At 48.5% G+C, this 13,942-nt stretch overlaps 1 protein-coding gene across 1 annotated transcript; it reads left to right on the top strand.

Moving 5' to 3' along the window:
* The first annotated feature begins 2,945 nt into the window (after positions 1 to 2,945).
* LOC106593766 (uncharacterized) lies at positions 2,946 to 7,492 on the top strand. The gene is made up of 3 exons (XM_082965866.1): positions 2,946 to 3,035; positions 3,127 to 3,179; positions 3,260 to 7,492. The coding sequence occupies exons 1-3, from the start codon at positions 3,007 to 3,009 to the stop codon at positions 7,213 to 7,215; spliced, it is 4,038 nt and encodes a 1,345-aa protein (XP_082821992.1). The 5' UTR covers positions 2,946 to 3,006; the 3' UTR covers positions 7,216 to 7,492.
* The last annotated feature ends 6,450 nt before the right edge of the window (positions 7,493 to 13,942 follow it).

Raw genomic sequence — 13,942 nt, 5'->3', positions numbered from 1 at the left:
GACGATGGTCATTATGTCCAAACAGTTCTATTTTTGTTTCATCAGACCAGAGGACATTTCTCCAAAAAGTACGATCTTTGTCCCCATGTGCAGTTGCAAACCATAGTCTGGCTTTTTTTATGGCGGTTTTGGAGCAATGGCTTCTTCCTTGCTGAGCGGCCATTCAGGTTATGTTGATATAGGACTCACTTTACTGTGGATATAGATACTTTTGTACCTGTTTCCTCCAGCATCTTTACAAAGTCCTTTGCGGTTGTTCTGGGATTGATTTGCACTTTTCGCACCAAAGTACGTTCATCTCTAGGAGACAGAACGCGTCTCCTTCCTGAGCGGTATGACAGCTGTGTGGTCCCATGGTGTTTATACTTGCGTACTATTGTTTGTACAGATGAACGGGGTACCTTCAGTTGTTTGGAAATTGCTCCCAAGGATGAACTAGACTTGTGGAAGTATACAATTATTTTCTGAGGTCTTGGCTGATTTCTTTTGATCTTCCCATGATGTCAAGCGAAGAGGCACTGAGTTTGAAGGTAGGCGTTGAAATACATCCACAGGTACACCTCCAATGAATCAAATTATGTCAATTAGCCTATCAGAAGCTTCTAAAGCCATGACATCATTTTCTGGAATTTTCCAAGCTGTTTAAAGGCACAGTCAGCTTAGTGTATGTAAACTTCTGACCCACATGAATTGTGATACAGTGAATTATAAGTGAAATAATCTGTCTGTAAACAATTGTTGGATAAATTACTTGTGTCATGCACAAAGTAGATGTCCTAAATTTGTGGAGTGGTTGGAAAACGAGTTTTAATGACTCCAACCTAAGTGTATGTAAACTCCCGACTTCAACTGTACATGAAAGATCCAGTCACTGTAGGCCAGCCTATAGCAGTGGAAGAGGGGAGTGAGTGCAGATTTCTAGACATTAAGGGCCGTACAATAAAGTAAAGAAGGATTGGAGCACTTGGGGTGAGTATAAAAGACCAGAAAATATAACAGATTGTCTGCTTGCTGTGCTGAAACAAACAGAAGAAGAAAACAACACATTCCAAAGAGAAAGAAAAGTTGAACGGTTGATCCAAATAAATTCCTTAAAAAGTGGATGGGAATTTTCAAGGCAAAGACTTGGAATCAAGGATAATTAGTAGGGATGGAGTGCCAAGCGGAAACATCAGACGGAATAGGGAAACCACTATTTGGCAGATGTTGAGTTTGAAAGGGCTGGAGATATATGCATAGCTACAGTATCTAAACAGCTGCATTTGAGTGTTTGTGGATGTGTACCGCAATCAAAGTTGAGACAACATTGCAAAAAATACATCCACAAAAGAGGGTAGACGATCAGAGGATGATGTGATGGGTTGTTGTCTTGTGTTTTATTTCATCCACACGAGGGAGACATTTTATGGAGATAGTGGGCACCTTCTAGGGGAAATCAAGTCGGTGACAATTGCTGGTCACCTCTTTTCAAAGTGTGTTGCATTCTGGGGCTAAAACATTTCTGACGTGGGTCTATATGTCGACTGCATGAACTTGAAAAAAATCATGTGATCAAAGGTCATGAAGATTTGACTCCAAGTTTCTGCAGTTGCTCTTCACCAACTTCCTCCTGCATCCATCACCTGCATTGTGGGCGGCTCCATTGTCAACCAATCATTAGTGTTTTTGTTTGACCCATGCAAATGTGACCAAAAACATGACTGAAACAGGAACCAACTTGCTAATATTCATGTGTAACCTACAGTGCAAAAATGAATGATGTGATTGAGGCTCTCTCTCATTTATTGATTTTATAATGTACACACAAATTATTTCAGTTTGTGAGTGGGTGTTGGAGACATGTTTTTTGACATTATAAAGGAAACCTTTTATAAACAATGGCAACACTGCCATGGTGATCTGAGCCTTGCTGTTGGAAAATGACGTTAGTATCCAACTTTCGGTTGTGGCAGATGCACCTCTCCTGACTTTACTTCTTGACTTTGGTCTACAGTCAGTTGCTTTAGTCTTACCACTCAAATGAGCCCTACTATATGTTTGCCTCTGAAAAATTAAAGACTCAGATCATCAAAAGCATATGTGTGGTGTGTTTGCATAACGTGAGAGTTTAATTGGTGTCTGTCTGAAATCAGAATTTGCCCAAGATGTTGCACTTTGTGCAACTGAAACTGTTAACCATCTACTGTTGCTATGCTGAATGAAACACACTGTTTAAAAGAAGGCATGTGTAAAATAATGGTGCCTAACTGCTCATTTAGCCTCTAATCTTCAAATGAACCAAGTTAATTTTGTACAAGCAATAATTTAAACCCGATCAATGAAGTGCCAAGACAAAATGTGTTTCCTACTTGAGAGCAGGGGTGTCAAACTCATTCCATGGAGGGCCTAGTGTCTGTAGGTTTTTGTTTTTTCCTTTCAATTAAGACCTAGACAACTACTGTAGGTGAGGGGAGTAATTAGTGGCCCTAATTCAGCAATCAAGTACAAGGAAGGAGCGAAAACCCACAGACACTCGGCCCTCCGTGTAATGAGTTTGACGCGTGCTTTAGAGTAAAGGCTGTCAAACCTGTCCGGAACTCAATTAGAGAATCAACCACACCTGAGTAAATTTCTGCATTCCAAATCAACCCCTAGCCCCTACACCTACCGCTTAGTCACTTATGGGCATTTGAAATGATCAGATAGGTTATAGCAATATGGTAATTGCTTCACCTTGACTTCTGATAGGCTGGATGCAATTGTGGCCATATTGCTTATACCTATTCAATCATTTCTGATTCACAGAAGTGTTTAGGTCAGGGTGTAGGATTTAGGGGTCAATTTGGAAATAGAAAATGAATGTAGTTCAGTGGCTGACAGCTGTCCTTAATTAGCCAACGACATTAGAAGGGTCTGGGATTCATTTAAAAGGAGCAACCAAAAGTCTGGCAAATATAGTAAAAGGGATATTCTGGTAGGATGTATGCCTATCATTAGTTCTAAACACTGGTGAGGTTTTGAGGGAAAATGGCCGTGATGATTGGAATTGCTTTAAGGTATGTTTATAAGTCTTTATTTAGTTTGTGTCTCTTGTCCTTCAGGTGTTACAGGTAGCTATGTTCATAACATACTTTCTTTTTCCTTAAGAGTTTCTTGGCTTTGTTGCCTGTTAATTGGAGGGATAACGTGTTCTACATCAGGTGCGTATATTTCAAATAACAGATGTGTAGTTCCATAACCTAAGAAGACTGGCATTTTACAGTTTATTTGTTTTACCTAGGTGATTGGTCTCCTGCACTGGGTTCTAATGCAGCATGGCTCTATGCAGGATCACTTAAGTCTGTAGGATATGGCAATTCTAAGTCTCCAACAGCTCAAATGCAAGCGCAACAGAAACATCCGGCCACCATCCTGCGGAATGAACTGGCCCCCATGTCCCAGCAACCTCAGCAAGTGTGGTATCTAGCTCAGATGGCCCAGAATCAACCAGCCACTGAAGTTGAGAAGCGGAAGCAACAAGCTGCCATGAACCAGCAAGTGTGGCATCCAGCTCAAATGCTGCAGAAGCAACTGACCGCTGTGTGGCTTCCAGCTCAAATGCCCCTGCAGCAGAAGCAAGCGCCCGCCGTGCCCCAGCAAGTGTGGCATCCAGCTCACATGCTGCAGCAGAAGCAAGCGCCCGCCGTGCCCCAGCAAGTGTGGCATCCAGCTCACATGCTGCAGCAGAAGCAAGCGCCCGCCGTGCCCCAGCAAGTGTGGCATCCAGCTCACATGCTGCAGCAGAAGCAAGCGCCAGCCGTGCCCCAGCAAGTGTGGCATCCAGCTCACATGCTGCAGCAGAAGCAAGCGCCCGCCGTGCCCCAGCAAGTGTGGCATCCAGCGCACATGCTGCAGCAGAATCAAGCGCCCGCCGTGCCCCAGAAAGTGTGGCATCGAGCTCAAATGCCCCTGCAGCAAAAGCAAGCGACCGCCGTGCCCCAGCAAGCGTGGCATCCAGCTCAAATACCCCTGCAGCAGAAGCAACCGACCGCCGTGCCCCAGCAAGCGTGGCATCCAGCTCACATGCCCCTGCAGCAGAAGCAACCGACCGCCTTGCCCCAGCAAGCGTGGCATCCAGCTCACATGCCCCTGCAGCAGAAGCAACCGACCGCCGTGCCCCAGCAAATGTGGCATCGAGCTCAAATGCCCCTGCAGCAACCGACCGCCATGCCACAGCAAGCGTGGCGTTCAGCTCAAATGCCCCTGCAGCAACCGACCGCCGTAGCCCGGCAAGCGTGGCATCCAGCTCACAAGCCCCTGCAGCAGAAGCAACCGACCGCCGTGCCACAGCAAGCGTGGCATCCAGCTCACATGCAGCAGAAGCAACCGACCGCCGTGCCCCAGCAAGCGTGGCATCCAGCTCCCATGCCCCTGCAGCAGAAGCAACTGACCGCCGTGCCCCAGCAAGCGTGGCATCCAGCTCACATGCCCCTGCAGCAGAAGCAACTGACCGCCGTGCCCCAGCAAGCGTGGCATCCAGCTCAAATGCCCCTGCAGCAGAAGCAACCGACCGCCGTGCCCCAGCAAGCGTGGCATCCAGCTCAAATGCCCCTGCAGCAGAAGCAACCGACCGCCGTGCCCCAGCAAGCGTGGCATCCAGCTCAAATGCCCCTGCAGCAGAAGCAACCGACCGCCGTGCCCCAGCAAGCGTGGCATCCAGCTCATATGCCCCTGCAGCAGAAGCAACCGACCGCCGTGCCCCAGCAAGCGTGGCATCCAGCTCATATGCCCCAACCGACCGCCGTGCCCCAGCAAGCGTGGCATCCAGCTCATATGCCCCTGCAGCAGAAGCAACCGACCGCCGTGCCCCAGCAAGCGTGGCATCCAGCTCAAATGCCCCTGCAGCAGAAGCAACCGACCGCCGTGCCCCAGCAAGCGTGGCATCCAGCTCATATGCCCCTGCAGCAGAAGCAACCGACCGCCGTGCCCCAGCAAGCGTGGCATCCAGCTCAAATGCCCCTGCAGCAGAAGCAACCGACCGCCGTGCCCCAGCAAGCGTGGCATCCAGCTCACATGCCCCTGCAGCAGAAGCAACCGACCGCCTTGCCCCAGCAAGCGTGGCATCCAGCTCACATGCCCCTGCAGCAGAAGCAACCGACCGCCGTGCCCCAGCAAGTGTGGCATCGAGCTCAAATGCCCCTGCAGCAACCGACCGCCATGCCACAGCAAGCGTGGCGTTCAGCTCAAATGCCCCTGCAGCAACCGACCGCCGTGCCCCAGCAGCAGAAGCAACCGACCGCCGTGCCCCAGCAAGCGTGGCATCCAGCTCAAATGCCCCTGCAGCAGAAGCAACCGACTGCCGTGCCCCAGCAAGTGTGGCATCGAGCTCAAATGCCCCTGCAGCAACCGACCGCCATGCCACAGCAAGCGTGGCGTTCAGCTCAAATGCCCCTGCAGCAACCGACCGCCGTGCCCCAGCAGCAGAAGCAACCGACCGCCGTGCCCCAGCAAGCGTGGCATCCAGCTCAAATGCCCCTGCAGCAGAAGCAACCGACTGCCGTGCCCCAGCAAGCGTGGCATCCAGCTCAAATGCCCCTGCAGCAGAAGCAACCGACCGCCGTGCCCCAGCAAGCGTGGCATCCAGCTCAAATGCCCCAGCAGCAGAAGCAACCGACCGCCGTGCCCCAGCAGCAGAAGCAACCGACCGCCGTGCCCCAGCAAGCGTGGCATCCAGCTCAAATGCCACTGCAGCAGAAGCAACCGACCGACGTGCCCCAGCAAGCGTGGCATCCAGCTCAAATGCCCCTGCAGCAGAAGCAACCGACCGCCGTGCCCCAGCAAGCGTGGCATCCAGCTCAAATGCCCCAGCAGCAGAAGCAACCGACCGCCGTGCCCCAGCAGCAGAAGCAACCGACCGCCGTGCCCCAGCAAGCGTGGCATCCAGCTCAAATGCCCCTGCAGCAGAAGCAACCGACCGCCGTGCCCCAGCAAGCGTGGCATCCAGCTCAAATGCCCCTGCAGCAGAAGCAACCGACCGCCGTGCCCCAGCAAGCGTGGCATCCAGCTCAAATGCTCCTGCAGCAGAAGCAACCGACCGCCGTGCCCCAGCAAGCGTGGCATCCAGCTCAAATGCCCCTGCAGCAGAAGCAACCGACCGCCGTGCCCCAGCAAGCGTGGCATCCAGCTCAAATGCCCCTGGAGCAGAAGCAACTGGCCCCTATGCCCAAGAATCGACCAGCCATTGAACCTCAGCTGCAGAAGCAACTATCCAACACACCCCAGCAAGCGTGGCATCCAGCTCAAATGCGCCTGCAGCAGGAGGATGTGGCCGTCGAGCCCCTGCAGCAGGAGGATGTGGCCGTCGAGCCCCTGCAGCAGGAGGATGTGGCCGTCGAGCCCCTGCAGCAGGAGGATGTGGCCGTCGAGCCCCTGCAGCAGGAGGATGTGGCCGTCGAGCCCCTGCAGCAGGAGGATCTGGCCCCTATGCCCAAGAATCGACCAGCCATTGAACCTCAGCAGCAGAAGCAACTATCCAACACACCCCAGCAAGCGTGGCATCCAGCTCAAATGCCCCTGCAGCAGGAGGATGTGGCCGTCGAGCCCCTGCAGCAGGAGGATCGACCGGCAGTCGAGCCCCTGCAGCAGGAGGAACTATCCAACACACCCCAGGAAGCGTGGCATCCAGCTCAAATGCGCCTGCAGCAGGAGGATCTGGCCGTCGAGCTCCTGCAGGAGGATCTGGCCCCTATGCCCAAGAATCGACCAGCCATTGAACCTCAGCAGCAGAAGCAACTATCCAACACACCCCAGCAAGCGTGGCATCCAGCTCAAATGCCCCTGCAGCAGGAGGATCTGGCCGTCGAGCCCCTGCAGCAGGAGGATCTGGCCGTCGAGCCCCTGCAGCAGGAGGATCTGGCCCCTATGCCCAAGAATCGACCAGCCATTGAACCTCAGCAGAAGCAACTATCCAACACACCCCAGCAAGCGTGGCATCCAGCTCAAATGCTCCTGCAGCAGGAGGAACTGGCCGTCGAGCCCCAGGAAGTTAGGTATCCAGCTCAAATGCCCCAGCAGCAACCGAACCCCATTCCTCAGCTATTATGGCATGTAGCCCAAATTCCCCAGCAGCAACTGGCCCCCATCCCTCAGCAGAAGCACTACGAAAGCACAGAAGATGGCGGCTCTAGTAGCTCTCAGTTCCAAATCACACTACGAGAATGGCAAAACGGTCTTCTCCCAACCCCGCTACACTCCTAGCGAGGCTATTCCTATTGACAATGGTAATGCTCCCAATGACAGTGATGTTGGCACATTTGAACCAAGCACATACCCACCACTAGTAAAGGATCCTACAAGTTAACGTACAACTTTAATCTGGTCTTAACTTTGCGCTGTGAATTTGAAGTCCTTTGTACTAGCCATGTATCTGCCAACAGGAGAATCTAATGGTGGATTCATCCTTTAAAAGCTGATAGTGAGACTTTTTTTGTCAAATTGATTAAATAAGATTCTGTTGCTGACACTGTTCTAACTTTCAGGTTTCAGTGATGCTTTTGTTTTGACCAGGAAGTTGTTGGTGTTCTTGCTACTCTTGCATGAGTGAATCAATAAATAATTTTACTTTCCAATATCTAGTGTCTTTGCAATACTGAGGGTACTCTTGTGCTTTCTGATTTCAAACAGGTGTGGATCACCAGTACAGTTGTCAGTAAAAGAGAATGTGGTTCAGTCTTCAAATAGCTGGTTTTAACCTTTGCTACTGTTTGTTCAAATTCCAAGTTTGGCTTTACATTAGTGGTGACATGTCAGACCTTCCTCATGTTCATACTTTTGTATGTTAACACCCCTTCAAATGACTGGATTCGGCATTCCGGCCAAACCCGTTGCTGACGCGTATAAAATCGAGCACACAGCCATGCAATATCCATATTCAAACATTGGCAGTAGAATGGCCTTGATCAGTGACTTTCAATGTGGCAGTCATAGGATGACACTTTTCCAAGTCAGTTTGTCAATTGCAACCCTGGTCAAATAAGTCCTGTTAATGTGATAGGCCACACAATCTCAGAACAGGGCTGTAGTGTGTAGTCCTCGGTTGCAACACTTAGTGTTTGTAACTGCCTCTGGAAGCATTGTCAGCACCAGAACTGTTCAGGAGCTTCATGCTGTGTTTCGATGAATGAACAGCTGCACACAAGCCTACAATATGTGCAATTCCACTTGTCTGCGGGAGTGGTGTAAAGCTCGGTGATACTGGACTCAAGCGCAATGGAAATGCCTTGTCTGGAGAGACTAATCACTCCATCTGGCAGGATGAATCTGGGTTTCACAGATGCCAGGAGAACACTACCTGCCCGACTGCGTAGTGCCAACTAAAGTTTGTTGGTGGAATAATGGTCTGGGGCTGTTTATGATGGTTTGGGCTAGGCCCCTTAGTTCCAGTGAAGGGAAGTCTTAACGCTACAGCATAGAATAACATTCTAGACAATTCTGTGCTTCCAACTTTGTGACAACAGTTTGGGGGAAGGACCTTTCCTGTTTCAGTATGACAATGCCCCTGTGCATAACGCAAGGTCCATACAGAAGCGGTTGGTGTGGAAGAATTTGACGGGCCTGCAAAGAGCCTTGACCTCAACCCTATCGAACACCTTTGGGATGAATTGGAACGCCGACTGCGAGCCAGGCCTAAACAATCAACATCAGTTTCTGACCTCATTAATACTGTTGTGGCTGAATGAAAGCAAGTCCCCACAGAAATGTTCAAACATCTAGAAGAGTGAAGGCTTTTATAGCTGCAATTGGGGGGCGCAAACTCCATATTAATGCCCATGATTTTGAAATTAAATGTTCAACAAGCTGCTGTCCACATAATTTTGGTCATGTAGTGCACTTTAGATGTAGTTATGTAGGCATGCATTGTACACGGTGTTGACAATCCAGACGTATTCTTCAACCGCAGTCTGCGCCTTAGGGAGAGTACTAAGCTAACATATGGATTGTTTTAAACGTTCATACCATGATCAATTAGCTGTATGTCTTTTTGGGACACTTTTAGGTATCAATATTTTATCACAATGTTTTGATAAAATATAGAATCTTGCTGCTATAGCCCACAAACACATTGAATAGCACCTTTTTATAAATGGCACAGTTTTGAAGTCTGTCCAATGTCTAGGTGATGGCACATATTTAACCCTTTTATGTATCACATGTTGCCACATAAGTCCGAATCCACGTGGTGAGTAATATATGGAATCAAGTAATAACCAAAACAAGTGTTAAACAAATCAAAATATATTTGTCATTCAAAGTAGCCACCCTTTGCCTTGACAGCTTTACAAACTCTTGGCATTCTTTCAACCAGCTTCATGAGGTAGTCACTTGGAATGCATTTCAATTAAAGAGAGCTGCCAGCTCAAGTAGGCTTTCCACTTTCCTTATGTATTTATTTAGCAAAGGTGATAACACATAATGAAAATGAGACCATTTTTCAGTCTGATCATATAGGCTAATAATAGCAGCTGCGTACAGCCTATGCGCCATGTCCATCTGGTTAGGGTAAACAAATTGGTAACGTTATGTATTTATAGTTTATTTGTGTGTCAAGAGAAAATGTGATTAAATTTGGTTTACATTCAAACTTGGGCTGGCCAGGCTGCCTATAAGTTTTCAATCCAAAATTAGTAACTGGAATTAATCAATCAACATAATAGTGATGACAGGTGTGAGTTAATGTTTTGTTAGGATTACAGTTGCATAGCTCTGCATGATGCAAACAGGGCTGGCCCTCCCATTAGGCAAGATTATGCGGCCGTCATTTTGGCAATTGGCTGCCACCCTCCGGTGCCCCTGATCGGCTTCTAAACTGCCCGCACTCCAGCCACCAGCTCATAGCCATTGCTGCAGTTCTCTCTTCTCCCGAAGTTCACTCTTACTATCTTTGGTAGCTATGGTGATGTGTGTTTTATATGGGATTATTCAACTGTGAAACATTAATAAAAATGAATCTGCCAATTCAATTATTGTATTGTTTTTTTGTTTGTGTGATGAAGACGGTTGGTGATTAAGGCAGTTGCCTAGCCTATCCTGTTAATGTTAGCTAGCTCATACTAGTAGATATCATCAGCTAAAAGTAAGCTACAGAGATTTGAAACAAATTTGCTACCATGTCTAAGAGACAAAAATGAATGAAGTGAATTAAAAAAAAGAATGACAAAAGAGGCACAATCTCTAAACCAGAGAAATTCGCTGCTGAAATTGATCAGCGTGCAGCAATGTCCATCAGCCGGTATAGAGAACGACAAGCCTCCGGGGACAGGCGTTCATTCGCCGAGATGGACGAGCCCCCGTTCGCTGGTTCTAGCAGTGAAGAGGGCGTACCGGAGGAGCCATCCACTTTCACCAATGATAAGAGCTCACTGGGTGAGCAAGAAACACACCAGGCCTAGCCACACCTCCAAACAATGCTGGCGGAGACCCTACTGTCTTGGACCCTGACTCAGATTCGTCGCACCCCATCCCCGATGACAACGGTGCTGCTGCTAAATCCGACTCCCAGACAAAAAACATTAAAGATTCCGGTGAGTGGCCAAAATATATGAATGGATCTTTACGGGATATGTTAGTGCAGGCTGGGCCACATCAGGATAAGGAGGGGAATTTCCCAAGAGATGAGGGGCAACGAAAATGTTCGGTGGCCCACTACAATAGGAAGATGGTGAACGGGGAGCAAGTGGAGAGACCATGGCTTGTCCATTCCAAGCAAAATGATGCAGCCTTCTGTTTTTGCTGCAAACTTTTTTCACACTAGTGCAAATCTGCGCTGGTCAGGGATGGAACCAAGGACTGGAAGACTCTGTGCCACCGCCTCAGCTCGCATGAGAAGTCGCATGACCACCTAGATAGTTTCCAGAGGTGGAAGGAGCTGGAGATCAGGCTGGTGTACAAGCAAACTATCGATGCCCAAGCCCAACGGCCTATTGACGGAGAGACTCCCAACTGGCAGCAGCTGCTACAGAGGCTCATAGCCCTGATACGCTTAATGGCCACCCAGAATATTGCGCTACGTGGGACCACCGACTGGCTGAACAAGCCAAATAATGGGAACATTCTGAAGTTTGTGGAAATGCTGGGTATCTTTGATGGAATCATGAAGAAGCATGTAAGGAGAGTACAGTCCAAAGAAACACATGTGCACTACCTTGGTAAAAGACTCCAGAACAAAATCATTGACATGCTGGCACAAGACTTCCAGCAGACAGTGTGCAGTGAGCTAAAAGCAGCCAAATATGTTTCTATAATTTTGGACCGCACAACAGACAAGAGCAAAACAAATCAGATGACGACAGTGGTGCATTTTGTTTCAACCGAGGATGATGGGTCAGTGCGCACGAGAGAGCACTTCCTGGAGTTTAGTGAACTGCTTGACACAACGGGGTTGGCATGACAGAGTTGCTCATCTCAAAACTCCAGAAACATGGCATCGCCATCATGGACATGAGAGGGCAGGGGTATGACAATGGGGCAAATATGCGGGGGAGGCACAGCGGAGTTCAAAAAAGAGTGCATGATATCAAATCAAATCAAATTTATTTATATAGCCCTTCGTACATCAGCTGATATCTCAAAGTGCTGTACAGAAACCCAGCCTAAAACCCCAAACAGTAAGCAAAGCATGTGAAAGAAGCACGGTGGCTAGGAAAAACTCCCTAGGAAAAACTCCCTAGAAAGGCCAAAATCCTAGGAAGAAACCTAGAGAGGAACCAGGCTATGAGGGGTGGCCAGTCCTCTTCTGGCTGTGCAGGGTGGATATTATAACAGAACATGGTCAAGATGTTAAAATGTTAAAATGTTCATAAATGACCAGCATGGTCAAATAATAATAATCATAGTAGTTGTCGAGGGTGCAACAAGCACGTCCGGTGAACAGGTCAGGGTTCCATAGCCGCAGGCAGAACAGTTGAAACTGGAGCAGCAGCACGGCCAGGTGGACTGGGGACAGCAAGGAGTCATCATACCAGGTAGTCCTGAGGCATGGTCCTAGGGCTCAGGTCCTCCGAGAGAAAGACAGAAAGAGAGAAAGAGAGAATTAGAGAGAGCATATTTAAATTCACACAGGACACCGGATAAGACAAGAGAAATACTCCAGATGTAACAGACTGACCCTAGCCCCCCGACACATAAACTACTGCAGCATAAATACTGGAGGCTGAGACAGGAGGGATCAGAAGACACTGTGGCCCCATCCGATGATACCCCCGGACAGGGCCAAACAGGCAGGATATAACCCCACCCACTTTGCCAAAGCACAGCCCCCACACCACTAGAGGGATGTCTCCAACCACCAACTTACCGTCCTAAGACAAGGCCGAGTATAGCCCACAACGATCTCCGCCATGGCACAACCCAAGGGGGGGCGCCAACCCAGACAGGAAGACCACGTCAGTGACTCAACCCACTCAAGTGACGCACCCCTCCCATGGACGGCATGGAAGAACACCAGTAAGCCAGTGACTCAGCCCCTGTAAAAGGGTTAGAGGCAGAGAATCCCAGTGGAAAGAGGGGAACCGGCAAGGCAGAGACAGCAAGGGCGGTTCGTTGCTCCAGCCTTTCCGTTCACCTTCACACTCCATAAAAATGGAGCTCTATAGGAGAAAGCCCTACCTCCAGCCGTTTGCTTAGAAATTCTAGGGACAATTAGGAGGCCTGCGTCTTGTGACCGTAGCGTACGTGTAGGTATGTACGGCAGGACCAAATCGGAAAGATAGGTAGGAGCAAGCCCATGTAATGCTTTGTAGGTTAGCAGTAAAACCTTGAAATCAGCCCTTGCCTTAACAGGAAGCCAGTGTAGGGAGGCTAGCACTGGAGTAATATGATCACATTTTTTGGTTCTAGTCAGGATTCTAACAGCCGTATTTAGCACTAACTGAAGTTTATTTAGTGCTTTATCCGGGTAGCCGGAAAGTAGAGCATTGCAGTAGTCCAGCCTAGAAGTAACAAAAGCATGGATACATTTTTCTGCGTCATTTTTGGACACAAAGTTTCTGATTTTTGCAATGTTACGTAGATGGAAAAAAGCTGTCCTTGAAACAGTCTTGATATGTTCTTCAAAAGAGAGATCAGGGTCCAGAGTAACGCCGAGGTCCTTCACAGTTTTATTTGAGACGACTGTACAACCATCCAGATTAATTGTCAGATTCAACAGAAGATCTCTTTGTTTCTTGGGACCTAGAACAAGCATCTCTGTTTTGTCCGAGTTTAAAAGTAGAAAGATTGCAGCCATCCACTTCTTTATGTCTGAAACACAGGCTTCTAGCGAGGGCAATTTTGGGGCTTCACCATGTTTCATTGAAATGTACAGCTGTGTGTCGTCCGCATAGCAGTGAAATTTAACATTATGTTTTCGAATGACATCCCCAAGAGGTAAAATATATAGTGAAAACAATAGTGGTCCTAAAACGGAACCTTGAGGAACACCGAAATTTACAATTGATTTGTCAGAGGACAAACCATTCACAGAGACAAACTGATATCTTTCCGACAGGTAAGATCTAAACCAGGCGAGAACTTGTCCATGTAGACCAATTTGGGTTTCCAATCTCTCCAAAAGAATGTGGTGATCGATGGTATCAAAAGCGGCACTAAGATCTAGATATCAATACAAGGGCATTTTTATGTCCCATGGAGCGCGCACTCACTGAATCTGGTTCTCTCTGATGCATTATCGTGTTGCTTGGAGGCAGCTGAGTTTTTTAACACCATCCAAGAGATTTAGACATTTTTATCTGGAGCTACACACAGCTGGGACGTGCTGAAAGAGCACGTAAAAGATGGACTCACAGTGAAACCCCTCACATGGGAGAGCCGGGTGGAGGCTGTGAAACCTGTGCAGTACCAACTCGGGGAGATTTATGATTTTATGTGCTAAAACAAGGTTGGAGGCAAACAGCATTGCCGCCAAAATGAACAAATTTGGCTTCATGTG

Source organism: Salmo salar, chromosome 02, assembly GCF_965601325.2.
Source record: "Salmo salar chromosome 02, fSalSal1, whole genome shotgun sequence".
NCBI lineage: Eukaryota > Metazoa > Chordata > Actinopteri > Salmoniformes > Salmonidae > Salmo > Salmo salar.
Note: the sequence above shows the minus strand (reverse complement) of the source record. Positions and strands in the feature narration are given on the sequence as shown.

Excerpts from the sequence above, each read along its gene's own strand:
- LOC106593766 (XM_082965866.1), top strand. The coding sequence starts at position 3,007 with ATGGCCGTGATGATTGGAATTGCTTTAAG. Across the intron at positions 3,036-3,126 it reads ATGATTGGAATTGCTTTAAG|AGTTTCTTGGCTTTGTTGCC; the intron begins GTATGTTTATAA and ends TTTTTCCTTAAG. Across the intron at positions 3,180-3,259 it reads GATAACGTGTTCTACATCAG|GTGATTGGTCTCCTGCACTG; the intron begins GTGCGTATATTT and ends TGTTTTACCTAG.